Source organism: Saccopteryx leptura, chromosome 2 (genome assembly GCF_036850995.1).
Source record: "Saccopteryx leptura isolate mSacLep1 chromosome 2, mSacLep1_pri_phased_curated, whole genome shotgun sequence".
Taxonomy (NCBI): domain Eukaryota; kingdom Metazoa; phylum Chordata; class Mammalia; order Chiroptera; family Emballonuridae; genus Saccopteryx; species Saccopteryx leptura.
Genome location: NC_089504.1, coordinates 330,993,699 through 331,019,520, shown reverse-complemented (window position 1 = coordinate 331,019,520; position 25,822 = coordinate 330,993,699). Strand labels below are relative to the sequence as shown.

Genomic DNA, 25,822 nt, shown 5'->3' with positions numbered 1-25,822 from the left:
TCAGAAGGCACTGACTTGGGATCTGGTTGCTGACGCCTGGCTGCATTTTTAGAGTGTGCCCCGAAGGACGGTTCGTGGTCAAGATGGCACCCTGAGAATAACCATTGTTGTTGTTTTTTTGAAGCTGGAAACGGGGAGAGACAGTCAGACAGACTCCTGCATGCGCCGGACTGGGATCCACCCGGCACGCCCACCAGGGACGACGCTCCGCCCACCAGGGGGCGACGCTCTGCCCCTCCAGGGCATCGCTCCGCCGCGACCAGAGCCACTCCAGCGCCTGGGGCAGAGGCCAAGGAGCCATCCCCAGTGCCCAGGTCACCCTTGCTCCAATGGAGCCCTGGCTGCGGGAGGGGAAGAGAGAGACAGAGAGGAAGGGGGGGGGGTGGAGAAGCAAATGGGCGCCTCTCCCGTGTGCCCCGGCCGGGAATCGAACCCGGGTCCCCCTCACGCCAGGCCGACGCTCCACCGCTGAGCCAACCAGCCAGGGCCGAGAATAACCATTGTTTAAAAGCCACCCACAGAGCTGTCCAGGAAAAGGATGACCCCAAGATCATGTCAGGAATAGTAGATAAAATTTGCAACAGTCCTTTGACCAAAGAGTGTGCTAAGACTCCTTCTGGTTGAGGTTTCTCTGGAGCATGACCAGCGCTGCCCCCATAGCCGCATCCACATCCTGCCCAAAGGACACTGGGAAAGGGAAAGCCCGCTGCACCTCCTCCTTCAGCACCTTGTTCTTGGACAGCGCACTTCCACTGCTGACCACCCGCTCCACGCCCCATTCTTTGAGCTGCTGAAACGGAAGCATCGAGTGCAGGTTCTGAACAATGCCTCGGCACAGGGCCCGGGTCACGTGCCCCAGGGAGAGGTCAGAGGAGGAGATTCTGGTCACTGAGGCCAGCTGGTCTGGCAGGTGCCTCTCGCCCAACACTGTTGGAGTGATGGTTAGGCAGGTGTCTCTCTGCTGATCAGCTGCCTGAATCATGCGTGAATACACAGTGGATTCTTCAACTTCCAGTCCTGCCAGGAACAGAGAAGACCTGTGTGAGTTCATGTACCCCCTTGCTGCAGGATGAGACAGTATAGAATTCCCTGAGGGCAGGGCTTCTCACTGTAGCTGGCTGCTTCCAACTCAGGGACTCAAACAATCTGGCCAGCTATGCTCTGCCCCAGATCTCAGCCAGTTCTCTCACTGCAGACGCCAGCCTAGACTTCAGGAAGAGGGCATGTAAATGTGAGCCCTAACCATCCCACAGCGATGGGACCCTTGGTCCCTAGGGGGCCATAATGCATATGCTGATCAATAAGTACCATCATGGCTACTACTAGACTTATTAACAGTGTCACAGAAATCCCAGGACCACAGGGCTGATTATGGTCCATCCCCTCACAGAAGCTGAGAACCACCAGTCTAGACCAGTGCTTCCCACATTTGAATATACATAGCAATCACTTTAGAAATCTTATTAAAATGCAGCTTCTGATCCTGCACGCCTGGGGCGGGCCCTGAGATTCTACATTTGTTATCAGCTCCTTGAAGAAACCTGTACTGCTAGCCTAAGGACCATACTGGGTTTTTTTGTTTGGTTTTCTGTGAGAGAGAGAAAGAGAGAGGGACAGATAGGTACAAAAAGACAGGAAGGGAGAGAGATGAGAAGCATCAACTCATAGTTGTGGCATCTTAGTTGTTCATTGATTGCTTTCTCATATGTGCCTTGACAGGGGGGCTCCAGCTGAGCCAGGGACCCCTTGCTCACGCCAGTGACCTTGGGCTCAAGCCAGCGACCTTAAGCTTCAATCCAGCCACCTCTGGGATCAAGCCAGTGACCATGGGGTCATGTCCACGATCACACGCTCAAGCCAATGACCCCATACTCAGGCTGGCAACCTCGGGGTTTCGAACCTGGGTCCTCAGCATCACAGGCCGATGCTCTATGCACTTCGCCACCATCTGGTCAGGCAGAGGACCACACTTTTTGAGGAGAAGGTTCTAGATCAGTGCTACCATACCTGAGGACATCAGAACCACCTGCAGCACCTTTATAAAATGCCCTGCTCAGGCCCCACCCCAATCCCGATTCCAAACCAAATAATCAGCATCTCTGCAGGTGGGACTAGAACATCAACAGTGTTTTTAAAACTCCACAGTATTTCCAGTGTGCAGCTAGCACTAAGAACCACCAACCTGGAGTCACTGTGAAGTCTCAGCATCAGCACATTTAACCTATACAGACTCAACTATACATGAAATAGAGAGAAGTAATTTAAATATCAGAGTCAAAATTTGATCAGCAGGAGTCTGGTTAAACTCTGTTGAATAATGTATATCTTTTCTCTAGAAATTTTACTAAAATATCAGAAAAATCAGGTGGTTGGTGGATAACTTAGTTACCTGTGTACAACTATATACATCTGCAGGACTGAGTCCCTGGATATGCATGTGACATTCTTCCCTTAGAAGTTGTACCAATTTACACCACACAGCAATACATAAGAATGAGACTCGCCTGGCCTGTAGTGGCACAGTGGAATAACCTGGAATGCTGAGGTCACTGGTTCGAAACCTCGGGCTGGCCCAGTCAGGGCACATATGAGAAGCAACTATGATTGATGCTTCCCGCTTGCCCCCACCCCAAGCCTTTCCCTCTCATTTCGCTAAAATCAATAAATGAAATCTTTAAAAAAAAAGAGTGAGTCTCAGCCTGACCAGGCAGTGGCGCAGTGGATAGAGCTTCAGACTGGAATGCAGAGGACCCAGGTTCGAGACCCCGAGGTCACCAGCTTGAGCATGGGCTCATGTGATTTGAGCAAAGCTCACCAGCTTAGACCCAAGGTCGCTGGCTTGAGCAAGGGGTTACTCGGTCTGCTGTAGCCCCCTGGTCAAGGCACATATGAGAAAACAATCAAGTGCCACAATGAAAAACTGATGATTGATGCTTCTCATCTTTCTCCATTCCTGTCTGTCTGTCCCTATCTATCTCTCTCTCTGACTCTCACTCTGTCTCTGTTAAAAAAAAAAAAGAGAGTGAGTCTCTCTCCAAATCCTAAGAAACATAGCATGTTGGAAACTTCTAAAAGAATAGATATAAATGTAAAGACATCAACTAATGGGGGAAAAGGGGATGGGAAATAGGGAAAAAACAGATCAATCCAACAGAAGACAGAGACGGTGGAGAGACAATGACTAAATGCAGTGTGGTATCTTGGATTGAATCCCAGAACAGAAAAAGGACATTAGTAGAAAAACCATTGAAATACAAATAAAATCTACAGTTTAAAAATAATGATGATGTGTTTGTGTTTCCTTAATAAAAACTCAAAAACATTTAAGAAAATGTTAAAGTGTTCTCCCTCCCAGGAAACACTTGGGCCACAGCAGGCCTTGAGGAACACCTGGAGGAAGATGTGCACCGGCTGGAGGCCTGAGAGATCCGCTGCTCACTGTTTCTGTGTCCCATGGCTCACCACCTCACCCACATCTACTGCTGAGGTCAACTGCTGTGAGCTGCCAACTGCTGCCAACTGTCCACACCATTGGATTAGAACCACAGAACATTGGAGCTGAGCAAACACAAACACAGAAGGGAAGAGACTTGGCCACATAATGACTTGGGGACAGAGCTAGAAACCAGGGCTGCTTTCCTGGGTTGCACCCACCACACTATCCTTTTTTAACGAGTACTAGATCATACTTACTATGGGCCAGACACTGTTTTAAGTGCTTCACAATATTAATTCAATGCTCACAGTCCTTTGAGATAGGTACTAGGATGATCTCCATTTTCAGATAAAGGAAGTAAAGCACAAAGGAGTTAAGTAACCTTCCCAAAGGCACACAGGAGGTGGCAGAGCTGAGATTCAAACCCAGGCCACCCAACTCCAGAGTCCCTGCTCAACTACCACATGAGTGTAGAACTCCCTAGTTTCCAGCCTCTGCAAGATAATGCAAATTCAGAGTATTCCGAATAGCAAGAGTCTTATTTTTGTACTTTATGCTTTAATGTTCCCATTTCTGATTAATAAATGCGTCTTTTACCTAAGTAAATTTTATTGTATTTGCAATTATATGTTTTTTCAATAAAATGACAGAACTGTAGAAATTTCATAAAAGGTTAAGTTACACAAAATAGTAACCTTCAAAACACTCTTTAGTTTCCTTAAAATAAGAACCAAGAAAATGCAAAAAAAAAAAAACTGTTTAAGGATCTTACTTTCAGTACTTTTCAGGGGTGAGGAAAAGTCACTGCCGTCTAAAGAGAGACACTGGCCAAGTCGGTCAACAACTGAGAGACCCATGCCAGTTAAACCAGTATCTAGATAATGCGCTTGCCTGAACATTCTGATACCTGGTTCCCCATCTTGGAAACCTCTTCTGATGCAAGATAAAACAAAATCAAAGTTCTGTTATTTAAGCCCTGGCTGGATAGCTCAGTTGGTTAGAGTACCTACCTGATAGGCCAAGGTTTCAGGTTCCATCCCTGGTCAGGGCATATACAAGAATGAACCAATGAATGCATAAATAAGTGGAACAACAAATAGATGTCTCTCTCTCTCTCTCCATTCCTCCCTCTCTCTCTCAAATCAATAAATTGAAAATATAAAGTTCTGCTATTTAAATGAAGCATTCTCGAGCAGACCTCAGCTATGGGGGCAGAACTCCCTCCCAATCCTGACCTCCCTAGCCAGCCTGAAAAGACCCACATGAGTCAGCAACACTTGTCTGCATGACTGAGCGTCAGAGCTTCCCATGTGCTCCCTGCTGCCGGTGCCTCGCCTTGTGACTGGGCTGGATCTTTCTTGGAATAACCTGATGTGGAGTACCTACTGGTAACCAATGAATCTGATGAACACCATTTCCCTAGACCAGAAATCATTTCTACCTTCAGTGCTTAGAAAGGGAACCTCTTTGGAAGAAGGAGGTTTCGTGTTTCCCTGTAAATGCAGAGCAGAAGAAGGCCTGAGCAACTCTACCCTGAAAATTAGAGGAGAGAGCCAGAGGACATCAGAATCTCAGGGCTCCTTCTAACAAAGGGAGTCGGGACTAAGGGCTGTGAGGATTTTATAATATTGTAAAAGTTTATAATATTGTAAAAGTTCCAGTTTTTTACTCATTCATACTTGAGCCTTTTATTTTCCACTGTCTGTAGTCACCAGAAGGAAAACCTCAAATGCAACGGACCCAGGGGCTCAGTGACAAGGAAAGTAAGACAGTAAGTGGGGCAGGGGAAAACTGGGAGAATATTACGATACTCCACAGTCAGGGTCAGGAGAGAAGGTTCCCCTTGAAAAGAGAGAGTAGGTGAGGGCAGCTCAGAAGATGAGAAGAAAGCTAGAAGCTCAGATTCGTAAGGGAAAAAAAGAAGTTCTAGAACCTGGCTGGGTCGGAGACATGAATCTAGAAGCTTCAACAGCACATTCAGCATCAAGACACTGCCACCATGAAAGAACAAATGGAGAAGACACCACTGTGCGGGCCACATCTTACCTAGATCTGCCACCCAATGGACCAGCATGTGGACAAACGTGGCCAGCACATTGCCCCCGTTGAGTGATGCTGCCACTGCCAGGTAGGTCCTGTTGAAGTACGGGAAGTAGGCAACCGGAGCTGCAGGGTCTGGGGTTTGCGCTGGCTGGAATCCTGAAGGCATGGAGGCTGCCAACTGAACCGAAGTGCTGATGTTGAGAACTGGGGTCCGAGAAAAGCAAAGGTTAGGTCTATTGTGGTAACTCGAAGGTTACAAGTCACAATAGGGCAGGGAGAGTGTGCTGGTTTTTAAACTATGTCCAAAAACTCTCTGACATCTTTCTTTCAGGAGGTAGAGCCCAATTCCCCTCCCCATGAGTGGGGGCTGGACTCAGTGACTTGCTTCTGGTGAAAGAATAAAGCAGAAGTGACAGTGTGTGACTTTGGAGGTCACAAACAAGCACTGCAGCTCTGCCTTGGGTCACGTGCTCTGGTGAAGGCAGGTAGTGTTGTGAGCAGCAGTATGGAGAGGCCCGTGTGGCTCGGAGCTGAGGCCCCCTGCCAACAGCCACACGAGGGAGCTGAGAAGTAGACCCTCCAGGCCTGGTCCAGCCTTCATATAAGGGTAGTCCCAGCTCACCAACAGCTTCATTGCAATCTTATGAAGGACCCTGAGCCACACTGTCCAGCCACACTGACATTCCTGAGGCTCTCAAAAACTATTTCATCTATTTTAAAAGATATTTACAAAATAAATTTCAAACTCAGGCACACAAACACACAAAAAGAAACTGTGTGAGATAGTAAATGTTTGACATCTTTAGATGACTAAATATTGGGGTGATTTGTTACACAGCAGTGGACAACTATTTACAGAGAGTAAGACTTCAGCCAAGTGTTTTATTCTCGGCAGAGGTCTCATTCATTTCCAGCATGTTCTACTTCCTTCTTATTTCCAAGGTATTTTTCTTCACCTCCCCCACGAGCAGTGGGAGAATTCCCAGACCCAGCAGAGAGGAGGCAATCTTCTCCTCTAGATCAAGGCCAGGGCATGCTGACCGTTCCAGGAGTCTCTTCATTTCTCACAAGACCTGACCAAGAAATCTGTTCTTCTCCATCTGTTCAAGGCCAAACTAACAGAGGTCGGCATTCAGTTTTCATACTTACTAGGGTGTCAGGAGCAAGGAAAGCAAAAATAAATCTCAGAAAGCCAATAACGTTTACTTTCTGCCATCAAGCCTTTCGCCATTACTATAAACCGGAAGCACTGTGCCCTCCAGAGGAGATGTCAGTGATGAGGGCCAACCAATCTTGCCCACAGACGTGGCATAGCTGAGCCCAGGCCTGCAGCCCCAGACTGGAACCAGAGACCACAGCCCACTCAGTGAAGAGGGAGCCAAAATCTCACCTTCCCCTTTGATGAGCCACACAGAAAGCACATTTATACCCAGACAAGGACAGCCCTCTGTGGAATGAACAGCCCAATATTTGAAAACCACCAGGTAGGAGGAAAGAACCAGGCCTTTATTGGCACCCTCCCAGTGCATCACAACTGCCCCACGAGAAAGGCATCGTCACCCTCACTGTGGACGGTGACAAGGGCTCAGGAAGAAAAAGCGGCCTGCCCAAGGGCACACCAGATGGAAACTAGAGTGGCTGAAACTCCAACCCAGGCCTCAGGGCTGGACTCCACAGCCCACAGAGTTCCCTGATATTCCTACCTCTAGTCAGGGGTCCCCAAACTTTTTACACAAGGGGCCAGTTCACTGTCCCTCAGACTGTTGGAGGGCCGGACTATAAAAAAAAACTAAGAACAAATCTCTATGCACACTGCACAGATCTTATTTTAAAGTAAAAAAACAAAATGGGAACAAATACAATATTTAAAATAAAGAACAAGTAAATTTAAATCAACAAACTGACCAGTATTTCTTTTTTTTTTTTTTAAGTTTTTTTTGTTTGTTTGTTTTTTACAGAGACAGAGAGAGAGTCAAAGAGAGGGATAGACAGGGACAGACAGACAGGAATGGAGAGATGAGAAGCATCAATCATTAGTTTCTCGCGCATTGCAACACCTTAGTTGTTCATTGATTGCTTTCTCACATGTGCCTTGACCGCGGGCCTTCAGCAGACCGAGTGACCCCTTGCTTAAGCCAGCAACCTTGGGTCTAAGCTTGTGAGCTTTGCTCAAACCAAATGAGCCCACACTCAAGCTGGCAACCTCAGGGTCTCGAACCTGGGTCCTTGGCTTCCCGAACCTGGGTCCTCGGCTTCCCAGTCCGACGCTCTATCCTCTGCGCCACCGCCTGGTCAGGCCTGACCAGTATTTCAATGGGAACTATGGGCCTGCTTTTGGCTAATGAGATGGTCAATGTCCAGTTCCATATTTGTCACTGCTAACCGTAACAAGTGATATGACATGCTTCCGGAGCTATGATACATGCATCCTGCATCACTGGAAGTAGTACCCACCACATACAGTACTCTAGCCTGTGCTCCTCTCACTGACCACCAATGAAAGAGTTGCCCCTTCTGGAAGTGTGGTGGGGCCAGATAAATGGCCTCAGGGGGCCACCTGTGGCCCGCGGGCCGTAGTTTGGGGACCCCTGCTCTAGATGAATAAGGAGAGAGACAGTGTACTGGGAAAATCAAAAGTCACAGCATAAACTTAGCATGTTTTCCTGCACCACTGATTTTAGTTGAAACTTTGGGAGAAAAAGAACTTTTTTTTACCTTAAATGATTTTATCACATATATGTGCAAAGTAAATTGACAGAATTTTACCTCTCTGACTCAGCTAATTTTGAATTAACAGGAATTATTACCAAAAACAAAACAAAACCAGTCTCTTAAAATTATTTCTTAAGAATGTAATGAAAAACGAATAAACTACTACACAGAGTATAGTGCTGGTCAGAATTTTTAAACTCAGAGTTGAATTGTGATCATTCTAACTGATGGAGGAAAAAAGATGTGATGACTAAGAGAACTTGGATAAGATGAAGGAATTCTCTGTCCCCCCTGGTAACAAGGAGGGGCTCCCAAAGTGGACTAGCTCTGCCAGGCTGTCACAGGATCAACTGAAACACACATCCTGTTACCAGCCTGCTCAGGCAGGCAGGCCCAAATTCTACCCTAGCCCAGGGGTGGACAGATAACAGCTCACAGGTGACACCATCTGTTTTGGTATGGCTCAAGAGATAAGAACAGCTTTAACTCTTTTTGTAATAACTTTATTGAGATGTAATTCATATAAATTCACCACAAAGTGTACCCCTTTAAAGTGCTCAATTCAGGGAGTTTTAGAATACTCACAGAGTTATAGAACTATCACCACAATCTAATTTCAGATCATTTTCATTACTCCAAAAAGAAACCCCAGACCTGTTAGCAATCACCCCCTCCCTCTAACCCCTGGAAAATATTGATGTACTTTCTGTCTCTATGGATTTGTCTAGTCTGGACACTTCATAGGAATGGAATCATATGATATGAGGCCTCTGTGACAAGCTTCTTTTCATTCCTTTCACTTTCACTCACATGTTGTAGCATTTTAGCTGTGTGGACACACCACATTTTTTTAATCCGTTTATCAGTTGATGGGCATTTTGGTTGTTTCCACTTTGGGGTTAGTATAAATAATGCTGCTGGTAACATTCATGTACAAGGTCTGTGTGAACATGTGTATTCTGTCTGATGGGCATACATTTAGGAGCAGAATTGCTGGGTCATATGGTAACTCCCTGTTTAACTTTTGAGGACCTGCCAGACTGTTTTCCAAAGGGGTCGCATTGCTTTCCAATCCCAGTAGCATGTTCTTATATTTTCAAATGGTTGAAAAGAAATCAAAAGGAGAAGAATATTTCATGATAAATGAAAATTATATGAAATTCACATCTTGGTGTCTATATAGTTTTTCTGAATGGCTATGGCTGCTTCCACACTCCAACAGCAGAGTTAAATAGTTATGACAGAAACCATATGGCCCTTGAAGCCTAAAATGTTTCCAGTCCGGCCCTTTGCAGAGTAAGTTTGCCAACCCCTGCCCTACACGGCTCCCTCCACCCCACTGGGGTGAGATTAAAAACTAGATTTTTTTGAAGAAACTTTTATTGACAAACACACAATAACAAAAACCCTATTCTACTAATCTATTCAATATTTTCTTGGTCACGGAGTTACACAGAAACAAGCCAACCACAGAGAGTTGTTTCCCTCAGGTGGCCCTTGAGAGGAAAGGCACAGGATTTGATCAAGAACAGAACTGGCCCTGCAGGATTGTAAACTCACCTGCAGGGAGGGAAGCATTTTACATGTTTACAGAATAACAAAGGACAGGATGCTAAGGCTTCCAAGTATGTGTGCAGAAGTCTGAGGAGAAAACAAAAGACTTACCTGCATCTGTCCTTTGGGCCATACAGGAATAGACAGAGGCCTGTAAGTCACCCAAGGCCACGCCCACCTGTGTCCCCTTTGGGATGTCAAACCAAGCATGGGAGGTTCTGCCAGCCACACTGGCGGGCTCTGCGATGTCGGGAAGCAGGTGGACGGGAAAGCCAGAGGCCCTCAGTCTGTAAACCAAAAGTGGACAGTGTATTACCCAGTGCCTGGTTTTCTGTTTTTTTGTTTGTTTTTTTTGTTTGTTTGTTTTTGTTTTTTTTCTGAAGTTGGAAACGGGGAGGCAGTCAGACAGACTCCCGCATGCGCCCGACCGGGATCCACCCGGCATGCCCACCAGGGGGCGATGCTCCGCCCATCTGGGGCGTTGCTCTGTTGCAACCAGAGCCATTCAGCACCTGAGGCAGAGGCCATAGAGCCATCCTCAGCGCCCGGGCCAACTTTGCTCCAATGGAGCCCTGGCTGCGGGAGGGTAAGAGAGAGAAGAGACGAAGGAGAGGGGGAGGGGTGGAGAAGCAGATGGGCGCTTCTCCTGTGTGCCCTGGCCGGGAATGGTTTTCTGTTTTTTATTGTTTCTGGGAAACATAGCAAAGAAAAGCACTACAGGATACAAGGAGGAGAGGGGAGGGTAGAAGTCAGTGTTCCCACAGGGGTCTCTTTGGCTTTTTTAAGACCATGAGAAATAGGGTAGGATTCTTAAGAGTGAATACTGGCTTTCAAACACTTGAGATTGGCCTTTAGGGGAAAAAAACAATCATTTTAAGCAGAGATGATCAGTAAAATTTGGCTAAGAGCCAGACAGCACTGGCATCCGCCCCTGCATCTGAAGGGGACACAAATACCCTGCAAAGGGAGTTTCCATGCAAACTCACAGTTAGTTAGCACAGACCAAACCCAAGTCAAGCCCACCGGCCCTCTCCTGAACACCAAATGCATTCATCACTCGGGGTTAGTGAACACGGGGCTGTCACGTTTATAAAACATGCTAGAAAGTCCTTTACCTGAACTACCAGGTGCTTTTTGTTTTATTACAAAGCCCAGAATTGGGGCCCTGAAGGAAGCGAACTTATAGGGCACTGGACTTCTGGACCTGAAAAGGCAAATGATTGTTTAAGCAGAACTTAAAAGGCATCCCTCGCACCTACTACTTCCACTTCTTAACCTTACTGTAAAGTATGTATATATTACAGAGTCAAAGCTGCTCTTTGAAACCTATAGGCTAGATCAGGTCACACAGAATTGGGGAGCCCACCCAAGGTCTGGGTGACCATGGAGAAGCAAGACAGCATGGTTTGGGAGGTGACATCCCTCCCCAAGGGCTTCACTTACCACCAGGGCCACCCTTGTCCAGGCCCTGGAACAAGCTGGGAGTCATTGGAACCTGATTCCTGACCTCTTGGAATCCCCTGCTATTCCCAAACAGGAAAGCCCCCAGTGAAGCTCTCCCTGGAGGTGCTGCCCCAGCTGGAGCCAGCCTACAAGGTCATACTCACATCTCCAAGTTCCAGCTTTGGCTCTGGCTGTTGAAATATCCCCAGCTAGCAGCATTCTGGTCAGACATCAGGGCTCTTGGCAAGTTACACAGCATGGCAACCACATAGTCGTGGATGGTACCAGCTGCATCATAGGACTTCAGGAACTCTGGGCTGTTTTCATACCAGAAACAATTCAACACGGTCTCACAGTGATGTAAAAGCATGTGCTGCGCCCAGCTGCGGGCAGTGTGGGCTGGCATGGCACAGCTGGGTGGCAACCAGAACCGCAGATGTGTGGCTCCCCTAGATGCATCTCCTGTGGTGTGGCCCTCCCAGATGCTCCAAGCAAAGCTGTCTTTAGGGGAGGGGACTCAGAGGAGGACTCATCCTGCCTTAGAAAGCAGGACATCAGCCGTTCCCAGAGTCCTGACCCCACCATGAACTAACCATGTGACCCTCGACAAGTCCCTTATCCTCTCTCTCTAGCCCCCTTATTTCCCCTCTGGGTTAGAACAGGATAGCCAATAGAGAGTCCTCTGGGAAATGAAGTGATTCTAGACCAAGTCTAGGTCTTGTGCCCACAACCTGCACAGGGTCACACTCACTCGGGGACGACCCAGCATCTGAAGGATGCTGACTGGCTCGAGGCGCAGCCTCCTGGCCACTCTCATTCCCCTGGAAATGTAGCACCCAATTCAGAGAACAGGTGTCTGTACCTATTTTTCATAAGCCAGAAGATGGTTGCACAGCCGAACCCCGTGGCTACGTTGAGATGGGACTCTGGCTGAGGCAGAGAAGCCAGGAACCCGCTGCTACATCGGCCATCCTGCCATGTGATCAGGTGGCTCACAGCTCTGGGCTCAAACACAGGGAGAGCACCTCCCTCTGTCCATTCACAGCCTGGAACAAAGGAGATTACCAAAATCAGAGGAAAAAGCAACTGAGCAGCAACAGCACATCCTTAGGACTGCTCTTCCAGTGAGGTCCCAGCACAGTCCTCATAACCCGTGATATAGCTTTACTCATACACACGGGTTCTATTATCTGAGCTCCTGGATTTAGTGCCTGGCTCTACCACTAACAGCCATGGGACCCTGGGCAAGTCACTTACTCCCTCCATTTGTCCCACTTCTTCTATGTTCCTTTTTATTCATTTTTTAACATTGATATGACTCCCCTCTCCTAATAAGAAGTGTAGCACACTCTCAAGTCCCCTAAACTCTGTCTTTCCAACCCTCCTCATAAAGATTTATCTAGACTTGACTCTGGATGACTATGGATATATTCTCTCTTTTCCTTTGGTCTTAGCTAATTGATTTTTTTTTTTTTTTTAGTCAGAGGAAGGAACGCAGAAACACAGACTCCCGCATGTGCCCCGATAGAGAGCCATCCTCAGCACCCAAGGCCAACTCGCTCGAACCAATCAAGCCATGGCTGTGGGAGAGGAAGAAAGAGAGAGAGAGAGAGAGAAGGGGAGAGGGAGGGGACAAGAAGCAGATGGTCGCTTCTCCTGTGTGCCCTGACCAGGAATTGAACCCGGGACATCCACAAGCCAGGCCAACGCTCTACCACTGAGCCAACCTGGCCAGGGCTTATTGATTTTTAGACACCAAATTGTACTAAAAAATCTAGTCATCTTTACTTCATTTATCCTTGAAATATTTTCTGGATTTTTTCTGTTGTTAAAATATTTCACCCACACAACTTTTCCATGTCTTTCTGTGAAAAAGTGTTTGAAAGCCTATTGTCTCTGAATGTTTTTTCATTTTCTCACCTTTAAATGACAGCCTGATCAGTTAACAATATTCTAGGTTCTAAGTTCCTTTTCTTCATTGCTTAAAACCAGTATCTGTAGATTTATATAGTATGTAGATTACTTACTACTCCTCCCATTAAGAGGTAGAGTCTAAATCAGGGGTCTCAAACTTGCGGCCCGCGGGCCGCATGCGGCCCGCCGAACAATTTTGTGCGGCCCGCAGACTAATCCACGAAGTTCAAAATATTTTGGATAAAATTAAGTAAGCCTAGGGGCCTACTTGTATTTTTCATTTCTCTAGCATCCTAGCTAGATATTAGCTTAGTTAACAGCAGTTGTGATGCAAACTACAGTTTCTGGTCGTTTTGTGACACTGAGTAAACTGCATGTACGATTGTGCTTGTACTGATTTTTTTTTGTTTTCAACTGCAGTGAGAAAAGTGTTGCGTAACAGTCGCCTTTTGTAGACCTAGTGCGGCCCGCCGAATGGCTGTGATCTTGCTCTGCGGCCCACATGCTGAGTTGAGTTTGAGACCCCTGGTCTAAATCCTCTTTCCTGGAATCTGAGCTGGCCTTAGTGACTTGCTTAACCAAGACAACTGTGGCAGGAGTGGGACTCCTAGGACTCCTAATGCTAAGTATAAGAAGCTCCACAGCTCCCACCAGAGCTTCTTGGAGTGCTCACCCAGGGAAAGCCAGCTGTCATGTAAGGAGTCCCACTACCCAGAGGTCACCACGCTGGAGAGACTATGTAGAAGTCACATGTAGGCATCTGGCAAACCATCCCCAGCTGAGCCCAGCCTTCTAGCCTTCCCCACCAAGGCACCAGGCACTGACTGAGCAGAGCCATCCCAACCCCCCCCCCCCCCGACCAGTCTGTTCACCAGATAAATACTCCCAAACAACCTCTATCAACCTCCATGTAGAAAAGAAGATCAGTCAGCTGAGCCCGGCACAATATTTACAAGATATGAGTAAATGGTTGTTGTTTTAAACCACTGAGTTTGGACAGAGTTCGTTAGTAGCAGTAGATAACCAAAACATCAATACACTGCCTATTTACATAGACTTTTTAAAAATGGTTTCTTGGGGTGGCATTGGTTAATAAAAACTATATGGGTTTCAGGAGTATAGTTCTAAGTACATAGAATATTGCTGTTGAAAAAAATTAATGTTAATCTACTTCTAAGTCTTTTATATGGGATCTGATCTTTCACTCTATACGCTTTTGGAACTTTCTCTTTGCCTTTGAAATCCTTGAAAGTTCACTATAATAGATCTAGCTGAAGTTTTCCTTCTCTCTCCTCTTTGACGTTCTATGGATGCTTTTAGGCTGGGGCATTACATTTTATTTTGTCAATTATGGAACATTTTTCTCCATTCTTCAAATATTTCCTCCTCTACCACTTTTATTTTTTCCCCTCTGGGTCTCCTATTATTCAGATGCCAGTGCTTCTGAATCCTCAGTCTCTCTAAGCTTTTCCTTTATATTTTCTATTTCTTTATACTTTCTTTCTTCCTTCTGAGATATTTCCTCAATCTGATCTTTCATTCTCTCTTTCCTCTTCACTCTGAAGTTCAATCTATTCTATTAATCTCATCTATTACATGCTTTATCTCAACTACTATATTTTTCTTCTTTTTTTTTTTTCTTTTTTTTTTACAGGGACAGAGAGAGAGTCAGAGAGAGGGGTAGATAGGGACAGACAGACAGGAACGGAGAGAGATGAGAAGCATCAATCATCAGTTTTTCATTGCGACACCTTAGTTGTTCATTGATTGCTTTCTCATATGTGCCTTGACTGTGGGCCTTCAACAGACCGAGTAACCCCTTGCTCAAGCCAGCAACCTTGGGTCCAAGCTGGTGAGCGGTTTTTGTTTTGTTTTGTTTTGTTTTGTTTTTGCTCAAGCCAGATGAGCCCATGCTCAAGTTGGCGACCTCGGGGTCTCGAACCTGGGTTCTTCTGCATCCCAGTCCGACGCTCTATCCACTGCGCCACCGCCTGGTCAGGCTACTATATTTTTCATACCTACTATTTCTGCTTGGTTCTTTTTGGTTTTTTTCTTATTGTTTCCTCATTAATATCCTCCTTTAATATCCTTTAATATTATGTCAGCCTTGTTTTAAATTCTTAGTCTGTCCATTCTAATAGTTCTGCTTCTGATGTTTTTCTTGTGAAAGAGTTGTGCTCTTAAAATGACATCTTGCTCTGGCCTGTGAGCTCATTTTGCCCTAGGAGTACTGGGTACTGTCAGGCAATGGCAATGGGCGAGGCCCCGTCCCTGTCAGCCCTGAGGGGCTGGGGAGGATGGAGGACTGCTGGGGTGGATCCAAAGCCAGTCATCCCCACACTGAAAGATACCTCCTCAGGGCAGGGCTCCCCTCTGCCCCCTGGTAAGAAACAATATTAAGAGCATCCTTAGGTTGTGAGTCACCAGTCCTGGGATTTGGGCAGAAATACCTGCTTTGATTTTATTCCTGAAGACACCTGTGAGTTTCTGTGAGTGCGGGGACAGGCGCTGCTTGTCCCAAAGCCATGGCAAGCCAGGGAATCAGCAGTTCCCCCTCCCAGTTTACCCTTCCACAGGCAAGGCTGGCTGCCTCTTGCCCCAAACCCAAATCATCAACCCATACGCACCAGCCCCATCAACCCAGGCTTTCTGATGGTGTTTCTCCCTTTTCCCTTGTGTTTTTCTCCTACGATTCCTCTAAAACCCATCTTGGGGAAAAGAGTCAGCAGCCAAGCTAGTTCTGTATTTTGGTGGCAACTACATCTATAAGTCTAGAAGTAGAGGGCACTTATAACTCAGTTTCCTGGGTCCTAGTGCTCCTTCCTGCCCATGTGTTGACCTTACTTTCAGGCTAGTAGCAAAGGGGAGGGTTGGAGTTAGAGTTAGAGTTAGAGTTAGGGTTGTGTGCTGTGTGTACTATGTGTGTAGGGTTATATGTATTAAATGAGTTAACACCTGGAAAGCACTTAGAACAGTACCTGACACAGAGTCAGTGCCCAATTAATGTCAGTGGTGGTGATAATGACAATAATAAACTTTTACCTTCTAAACTCTAGCAGCCTTTGCGAAAGAGAATATACCCCATTACATATCTTTTCTCACACCTCCATGCAATATAAATACAACTACTTCAGCAGAGTGGAAAAAGAATGTTGACAGTCAAGAAAATTTTTTAAATTTTTATTTATTTATTTTTTAGAGAGAAAGTAAGGGAGAAAGAGAAACATCAATTTGTTCCACCTATTTACACATTCATTGGTTGATTCTTGTATGTGCCTAACTCAGGATTGAATCCACCACCGTGGCACATTCAAATGATGTGCTAACCAGCTACCTGACAAGGGTAAGTGAAGAAAATTTAACAGCAATCAAGAATACTCCAAATCTGCCTGACCAGGTGGTGGTCCAGGTGGTGGTGCAGTGGATAGAGCATTGGCCTGGGACACTGAGGACCCAGGTTCTAAACCCTGAGGTTGCTGGCTTGAGTGCTGACTCACCAGCTTGAGCAGGCTCACCAGCTTGAGCGTGGGTTATAAACATAGACCCATGGTCTCTGACTTGAGCCCAAAGGTCACTGGCTCAAAGCCTAAGGTTGTTGGCTTGAAGCCCAAGGTCGGTAGCTTGAGTAAGGGGTTACTGGATCAGCTGGAGCCTGCAGGTCAAGGCACATATTAGAAAGCAATCAATGAACAACTAAAGTGTCACAACAAGTTGATGCTTCTCATCTGTCTCCCTTCCTATCTGTCCCTGCCTGTCTGTTGTCTCTCTCTCTCTCTCTCTCTCTCTAAAAAAAAATACACTCCAAATGGAGATGAGACTCTGGCCTCCATTGTAGAACAGTGATGCCATGAAGCAAAGCAGGGCAAAGCCCTACATAAAGCTGCTTCATGGTTATGCCTGATCTCAGACCCTAGAATTGGGAGCCCAAACCATTACATTTTCCTATAAATTTTTTCACTAAGGACCAAAGAAAAAGATTTAATTCTGACCTGTGGAGGCACAGTAGATAAAGCATCGACCTGGAATACTAAGGTTGCTGGTTTGAAACACTGGGCTTGCCTGGTCAAGGCACGTATGGGAGTTGATGCTTCCTCCCTCCCCCGCCCTAAAATGAATAAAATCTTTTAAAAAATAAAATCAAATTAAAATAAAAAAAAAAAGCCTCTTTGGCCTGACCTGTGGCAGCGCAGTGGATAAAGCATCAACCTGGAACACTGAGGTCGCTGGTTTGAAACCCTGGTCTTGCCTGGTCAAGGCACCTATGAGAGTTGATGCTTCCTGCTCCTCCCCCCTTCTCTCTCTCTCTCTCTCTCCCTCCTCCTCTTTAAAATGAATAAATTAAAAAAAAATTTTAAGAAATTTAAAAAAAAGATTTAATTGCCTCTCAAGCTATGAAACATCTATTCGCTCACTCATACATGCATAATTGAATGATATATTTGAGTATCTAATATGTATTAGGCACTAGTTCTAGTCCCTGAGATTATTACAGCAGTGAGCAAGGAAAAGTCACTGACTTTAGAGATATAGAATATAAGCAAGCAAATAAATAATACCAGGTAGTTTTAGCTGCTATGAAAAAAGATACAACAGAGTAGGTAAGGGGATAGAGTGATAGCTTGTTGGAAAGTGATCAAGGAAGTCCTCTCTGAGGGGACAGGTGAGGAGGGCCTGAATGGAATAAGGGAGTGAGCCATAAGAACATCTGGGGACATGTGTTGCAAATAGATGGAACAGCTAGGCAGAAGCTCTGCGAAATCTTGTCAATCTCTGGTTAGTATCCCTGAGCAGTACCCACAAGAGGCTGTTACAGATGCATGCACCTATAGTACATTATGTTTCTCCTGGGGGATGGGGAAGGCTCTTCCTAGGAGTAGTCTGCCTCACAACTATATTTCTGCCTAAACCTAAACCTAAAGCTGGGATTCTTTTTTTTTTTTTTTTTTTTTTACAGGGACAGAGAGAAAGTCAGAGAGGGATAGATAAGGACAGACAGACAGGAACGGAGAGAGATGAGAAGCATCAATCATCAGTTTTTCGTTGCGTCACCTTAGTTGTTCATTGATTGCTTTCTCATAGGTGCCTTGACCATTGGCCTTCAGCAGATCGAGTAACCCCTTGCTCGAGCCAGCGACCTTGGGTCCAAGCTGGTGAGCTTTTTGCTCAAGCCAGATGAGCCTGCGCTCAAGCTGGCGACCTCGAGGTCTCGAACCTAGGTCCTTCCGCATCCCAGTCCGACGCTCTATCCACTGCGCCACCTCCTGGTCAGGCTAAAGCTGGGATTCTTATCCCAGCCCTAAAGCTAGGTCTCCACAGCCTTTCCTCAATCCCTTTAAAAGCTTCCAAAATTCTTTTGATTTGTTTTAGACTATCATTTTTATTTTCTTTGTATTATAAAACAAATATGGGCCCTGGCCGGTTGGCTCAGTGGTGGAGCGTCAGCCTGGCGTGCGGGAGTCCCGGGTTTGATTTCCGGCCAGGGCACACAGGAGAAGTGCCCATCTGCTTCTCCACCCCTCCCCCTCTCCTTCCTCTCTGTCTCTCTCTTCCCCTCCCGCAGCGAGGCTCCATTGGAGCAAAGATGGCCCGGGCGCTGAGGATGGCTCTGTGGCCTCTGCCTCAGGTGCTAGAATGGCCCTGGTTGCAGCAGAGCGATGCCCCAAGATGGGCAGAGCGTCGCCCCTGGTGGGCATGCCGGGTGGATCCCGGTGGGGCGCATGCGGGAGTCTGTCTGACTGCCTCCCCGTTTCCAACTTCAGGAAAAAAAAAAAAAACAAATATGAAGTTCTTACCATGTACCAGGTATTATTCAAAGTACTTTAAAAATGTTAATTCATTTAATCTACACAATAGCCTTATAAACATATTGTAGATGTGATAATTATCTCCATTTTACACGTAAGAAAAATGCAGAAAAAAGGAAGTTAAAAATTTGGTTGCCTAAATGGTAAAACCTGGATTCAATTCAGGTAGCCTGTTTCAGAATCTGGCTTGACAGTTACATTTTTTCTTTTCTTCTTTTTCTTCTTTTGTAAAGAATTGATATTTTTAAATCTTTTTTAATTACACACGTGATAAGTAAATGCATTCTCAATATAAAATGTTCAAATATTACAGAAAAAGCAAAAGGCCTGCTTGACGATTCCCCACCTAAGTCCCAGCCCCCTTCCTGTCACTGTCAGCACTTGCTGGGTGACAAGTTTTTAGACTCACAGATATTTTGTTTGGCTTGGTTGGTTTGAGTTTTGGGGTTTTTTGTCTATTTAAAAAAAGAAAATAGTGCTATATTGTATTTCTTTTTCCAGGGGTTGTTTTTTATCATCCAGCAAGAATGTTATAGAGTTCTTTTCATGTCAGTATACATGAACATACCCTATTCTTTTTAACTACTGTATATCATTCCACAGCATGATCACATGAACATTTATTTAACCCTCTGATTAAATGTCAGTTTTCACTACTATAAACAAGGATGCATGAACGACCATGATTATGCCTCCTTATGCTCATATGTGTTAAAGTACTTCTCCTGAACAGATTCCAAGTAGTAGCACTGTTAAGTCATAGCAGCTATTTTCTTTTTTCCTTTTAGTAGAAGCTATCTTTTTTTTTTTTTAAGTGAGAGAGAGAGAAAGAGAGACAGACAGACAGGGACAAACAAAAAGGTAGGGAGAGAGATGAGAAGCATCAACTCATTGTTGCAGCACCTTAGTTGTTCATTCATTGATTTCTCATATGTGCCTTGACGGGAAAGGGGGGGCCTCTAGCCGAGCCAGTGACCCCTTGCTCAAGCCAGCAACTTTGGGCTTCAAGCCAGCAACCTTTGAGCCAGTAACCATGGGGTCATGTCTATGATCCCACACTCAAGTCAGCATTCTCGTGCTCAAGCTGGTGAGCCCGTACTCAAGCTGGATGAGCTACACTCAAGCCAACGACCTCGGAGTTTCAAACCTGGGTCCTCAGTGTCCCAAGCTGATGATCTCTATCCACTGCATCACCATCTGGTCAGGCGAAGCTATCTTATTTTTAATAGGCCCCACCATTTGCCCTCCAAAAGCTCTACTGATTGACACTCACAAGAGTGGTATTTAAAGAAACCAATTTCCCAGCCCTTTGCCAACTCTTAACATTATCAAACTTTGATTTCTTATATCCTAGTAGGTAGAAAATGATTTCTTGTTGTTTTCATCTGAGCTTCTCTAATTACTAATGACATTGAACACATTTTTGTATGCTTATTACCATTTGCATTTCATCTTCGAGAAACTGCCTGTCCTTATCCTTTGCCCATTTTTCCACAGGGCCATCTGTCCTTTGTTATTAGTTCTTTAAATGTTCCCATAATTGTCCTTTGTCTACTATACACTAGCAATCTTTCTACCCAATCTGCCGCATGCCCTTTAGCTTGGTTTTATGATCACCATTTCTCCCCTGTTATTACTGAGCCTGAAAATGGAGTTTTGAAACAGTCGTAACCACAGGCCTCTCAGAAGACACTAGTCACTCCACTCCTCTCCTCCAATTGCCTCACCTGTGCCCTCCTGGAAGCACTTAGCTCTCTGCTCGGGTTGCTGGTCCCCGTCTATGTTGACTGCCTTGAGTGTGCCCTGGAAGGTAAGGGCTTCATCCACTCTTTTCTATGTCTCCCATGGGGCCCACCACAGAGCCTTATATGTTGTGGGTACTAAACCCAAACTGAATTACAGCCACCATTAAAAGCAGAAGCAGAACAACCTGATCCCAAATTGACTTCAACTAATTCTGCTAAGCAGATATCATCATCGTCAAACAGTGGCTTTCCTCCTTCCCAGAAACAGAAAGCAAGACAAAAAGGCATGCAGGCTGGCTCAATGAAATATTAAGCAGCTCTCTCCAACAAGACAGCGATGGCTTGTGTGGTTGTTGTAAGAATCCGGGAGACAGGCAGAAGGGAAGGCATATGATGAGACCACAATCATTAGATCCCTGCTGTCCTCTTTGGAAAGGGTTTTAGTATTAAAAGGACATTTATTCTCGTTAATGCAAAATTAAGGAGTTTAAAAAGCTTTTACAACCTAGACTCCCTCTGAGAGGTCAGCTCTAACACCGTAATCAGCCTTCTGCTCCTGCTACTGATGGGAGGCAAGCAGCTCCTATGGTCCCAGCTAGCCTGACAATAGGATGGATGGATGGATGGATAGATGGATGGATGGATGGATGGAAGGAAGGAAGGAAGGAAGGAAGGAAGGAAGGAAGGAAGGAAGGAAGGAAGGACCTTGCACTGGCTTCTCTGGGTACCAAGCCCATCCTGGGGACTGATCAAAAGATGCAGCACTAGATACCAGTCATGCTGCTGAGAAGCAAGTCACCACTCACTTGGCCCAAGGGAATCAGAATCACTGGCTCTCCAGGCAGGAAGGGATGAATCCAATGTTCAAATCCCTTTAACTACAGCCTCCCGAAAAAGCTACCCATCTCTGCTTAAAACACCTGCAGTAAAATATTGGTATTTATGAAGCTCGGTGATGGGTGTGTCAGTTCACAATACTATTCTCCATATGTTTAAATCAATATAGAATTTTTTATAATTAAAAAAATAGTTTCAATGCCTGACATAACACAGAGTGCAGAACTTTCTATGGGAGTCTAATTCTTCCTTGGGCAGTCTGCTAGAAAGTTCCTCCCTTCATTAAGCTAGAGTGCCCCTCCGTAGCTCCGGTCCTCCAAGAGGCCTTTAAAGCTCAGCATCTGTACTCAGATATATATGGGTCAAAAGCTAGAGTTGCCACTTGTTGCCATATGACCCCAAGCATATTATTTTAATCTCTCCGAATCTCAACTCTTCGTCTGCATAATGGGGGTGGTATGTAACCTGCATAACAAGGTGCTGGGAAAGTTCACTGAGTTCATGCAGGTTAACATCCTTTGCCTAGCACCTTGCATGTTAATTGCTCATTGCTATTTTATTGGCTTAGTTTTCCTCCTGGAGGTTAAACACAACAGATCACTTACCTTTGCACTGTAGCAGACCTCCTGATACAAGATGACCAACTAAATAATGCTTAGCTAGCAACTGAGCCCATAAAAAGGACATACCCTGGAATTTAAAAATCACAGATATCTGTGATTATGTTTAACAATAAAACTATACCTGCATTCAGAAGAGTTTCCTCTTGGCATCTCTTAGAGCCACACCACTTCTTGGTTGCCGGCAGTGATGCTCTGAGACAGGCACATAAAGAGAAAGCTATGGAAAATCTGCTCCTCGGAATCATACATAGAATCAGGAAGAACTCACTCTTCTCCCTCTCTGTATTACTAACTAACGTGCTAATGATGTGTAAGTGGACAGTTCACTGATTAACAAATCTGTACAAGACAGGATGTACACAAAATATGAGGCAGTAGCCACTGCATCCACTGCAGAATAACCTGACCCTTCAGACAGCCCACAGCAGCACTTTTCTCATTCTGCAGTGACTGTTAACAGCATGTGATCATCCCCGGAGCCCAGCATACCTTGGCCTGTTTTCCAAAACAGGACTCCATGCATCTGTCCCGACACTCCAATGCCACTGACTTTCCGCAGTTGCTGCCGTGGAAGAGCAGCAAGACACTCGTTTAGGGCTTGGATGATTCTACTCACATCCTGCTCCCGCGCCTGGAAACAGAACAGGACACATAAGGCAAGGGATTTCCTGGGTGGCAGCTGCCCAGCTAATTCCACTGGGGTCACGTCCTGACAGACCTCGGGGAAGGATGTGAAACTGAAGGTTCTCCACCACCTCCCTCAGGGTGTGGAGCAGGAATGTGTTGGCCAAGGTGAGGCACTGCCACAGATAAGGTTCCGCTAGTGGCCCAGGCCCTGCACTCCACCGCCCTGCCCCACAAGAAGGTACAGCTAGCAAGGAAGGACAGGAAAACACAAGACCCTCCTTCTATTCACACCCCTTTTTACAGATGAGGTAACTGAGGCCCAGAAAGGAAAAATTAATAACTCAGAAAGTGTCACAGGGCTTCCTTCAAAAATCCTCATTGCAAATACCTAAAAGACTGACCTTCCACATAACTGCCAGCTTGACCATGGTGTACACAATACTACTTAAAACTGAGAAGTATGGTCATGAAGAAAGAACAGAGCCATGAGCTATTTCTATAGATCAGTGGTTCTCACCTCAGTGACTTCTGATCCCTACGAGACATTTAGCAATATGGCAATATTTTGGGGTGTCACAACTGGGGAGGAGGGTTCTACTGGTATGTAGTGAGTTAGAGGTCAGGAATGCTGCTAAACACCCTGCAAATCACAGGATAGCTCCCACAACAAAGAATCATCCCTATCCAAAAAATCAACAGTGCTGAAGTTGAGAAATCTTGCTGTAGATGAAACTATAGAAATGCTATTTGTCCCAAAGCACAACACACATGTTGTATTTTAGGTCATTCTGTACAAAGCCATGAGTTTATCAGGATAGGGATTATGTCTGTACATACTAGATTCTCGATTGTTTGTAGAAGCAGTGCTGCCCACTTTGCTGGCTTTATGCCATTTCTCAAAGGCATCAGAAGACCCAAGTTGCTTCCCCTAAACCCCTCGTTAGGCAGGTGTGGTGCACTGGGTGTGCCTATAAACATAGAAGAGCCTGTTGAATGCTGAGGGAAGAGGGAAAAGTAGTGTTCAAGAAGTGGCCCTATTTCAAGGGAAAATGACACTGCCTAAACCCAGACAGGATTTCCTGGGATTTACTCGTTTAGGGCTTGAATGATTCTACTCACATCCTGCTCCCGTGCCTGGAAACAGAACAGACCTAAACGAGTAAATCCCAGCCCTCAACCCTGTAATCCCAGCTCTGCTGCTCACTCTCACAGTCAGAACTGACTTTGTCTCCATCTCATAGTTCATGAAGTGATATAATCATTCTGAAATGCCCTGATGTCCCAATCAATTTTGAAAGCCTCTATGAAAATGCAAAGTGTTGCCTGACCAGGCGGTGGCGCAGTGGATAGAGCGTCAGACTGGGATGCAGAGGAACCAGGTTCGAGACCCCAAGGTCGCCAGCTTGAGCGTGGGCTCATCTGGTTTGAGCAAAAGCTCACTAGCTTGGACCCAAGGTCGCTGGCTCGAGCAAGGGGCTACTCGGTCTGCTGTAACCCCCAGTCAAGGCACATATGAGAAAGCAATCAATGAACAACTAAGGTGTAGCAACGCGCAATGAAAAACTAATGATTGATGCTTCTCATCTCTTCGTTCCTGTCTGTCTGTCCCTGTCTATCCCTCTCTCTGGCTGTCTCTGTAAAAAAAAAAAAATTAAAAAAAGCAAAGTGTTACTGAAACCTTAATCTTTTTTTTTTCAGTCCCCCACTACCACAAATTATGCAGTCGAGTTTCCCACATTTGGGGAAATCGCAGGGGTCAGCACACTCGGTGTGCAATGAGTGAGCCTCACCCTGGGAAAACCACCTTTGTGATCATGGTATCTCCCCTGCCAGGTAAGTATGAAACCTTAATCTTTAGACATGCTTCTGAGCAAGCCGGACTCTGAACCCTTAAAGAAATGAGTCCAGATATGTGGCAAGAATTTAGGAAAACAAAGCTCTTGGGAGTGGTGTTTGGCTCAGAAAATGGAGGTTTGTGGCTAGATGGGGCCATAGAGTCTACCTATTTCAACTCGGAGAACAAGCTGAGATCTGAAAAAAATGGTTAAAGTTCCTTGATATTAATTCTGTTGTTAACTAACTAAACATAGAGCTATCTTTTTCAGGGAAGTGATGAAATCCAGCTCCGAGGATTGACAACAGAGCCCACTGTGGTAAAAAAAAAAAAAAAAAAAAACTCCATTTCTATCTTGCTGCTTTCACAAGACACTACTTGTAGTGAGTGCACTACTGAACTTCACAAGATAAACCATTAGTATGTAAATATCAATCCGATTTTCTTCTAATGACTCTTTCCTCCAAGGTCTTTCTGTTTTTCTATCCATCCTTTTTTCCTCCAAAGTTGTCTCAGCTTTTGGGGACTTGGGGGTGGGGGTGACTTGTTGACCAAGGGTCTGAGTTTCTCAGTCCACATTCTGCTCCTGTTAGGCCTGATTCTGCATCTGATTTCCCGAGGAAAACCCAAATTCTGCCCTGGGGAATAAACTGAATCCTGAACTTGACGCAGTCAGGAGGAGAGCTGCACAAGGAGAGGAACTGTGCAGGATGAGCACCATGGGCAAGGCCATGAGACGGGGGAGACCGGTGCCAGGCCTTATCGCATCAGGGGAGCTGCAGCAGGCAGTGGAGGTCAGGTGGGCTGCAGCAGTCAGGGAGCCTTCTCCGAGGAAGTGGGTGTCGGAGCGGTCTCCTCGAGAAAGAAACGGGTTTTCAGGAGACTACCCGAGGCGGCGCGGCTCCAGGGCAGTGCCTCACCTGGGGCCCGGCCGCCGCGCTCTGGGCCGCCGCTTCGGCCCGCGCTGCCCGGACACAGCTGGCCAGTACCACGAACCCCGATGGGTCGCCGGGCGCAGCCTCCACCACGGCCGCCTTCACAGACGTGGTGCCCAGGTCGATGCCGAGAGTGACCGACCGAGCAGCCATGGCCGTGGGGACCCGCGTAGGTCTCGTCGGATAAGGAGCACTCCCACACACACAGCACAGTTAACGAGAGACCAAGGTGCGGAGGCCAAGCCTTGCTAACCAAGCCTTCAGCCACAAAGTAAAAGCTAGTTGTCTTCCCATTGGCCGAGGCAGGCGGAACCC

General features: G+C 46.1%; 1 protein-coding gene and 1 pseudogene across 1 annotated transcript; both read right to left on the bottom strand.

Annotated features, from left to right (window-relative positions):
- Positions 1 to 386: 386 nt before the first annotated feature.
- SHPK (sedoheptulokinase) lies at positions 387 to 25,781 on the bottom strand. Its single transcript, XM_066363440.1, has 7 exons — positions 25,493 to 25,781; positions 22,601 to 22,742; positions 12,051 to 12,234; positions 11,353 to 11,505; positions 9,857 to 10,032; positions 5,483 to 5,683; positions 387 to 1,017 (listed from the first exon to the last, which is right to left on the bottom strand). The coding sequence occupies exons 1-7, from the start codon at positions 25,658 to 25,660 to the stop codon at positions 605 to 607; spliced, it is 1,437 nt and encodes a 478-aa protein (XP_066219537.1). The 5' UTR covers positions 25,661 to 25,781; the 3' UTR covers positions 387 to 604.
- LOC136396233 (U1 spliceosomal RNA) lies at positions 24,401 to 24,579 on the bottom strand (annotated as a pseudogene).
- Positions 25,782 to 25,822: the final 41 nt, after the last annotated feature.

What these genes read in the sequence shown, in the direction of transcription:
- SHPK (XM_066363440.1), bottom strand. Translation starts at nt 25,660, where the DNA reads ATGGCTGCTCGGTCGGTCACTCTCGGCATCGACCTGGGCACCACGTCT. An exon ending in GCGCGGCGGCCGGGCCCCAG is followed by an intron (nt 22,743 to 25,492) that starts GTGAGGCACTGC and finishes TTCTGTTTCCAG; the next exon opens with GCGCGGGAGCAGGATGTGAG. An exon ending in GGCCCAAAGGACAGATGCAG is followed by an intron (nt 5,684 to 9,856) that starts GTAAGTCTTTTG and finishes CTCGGACCCCAG; the next exon opens with TTCTCAACATCAGCACTTCG.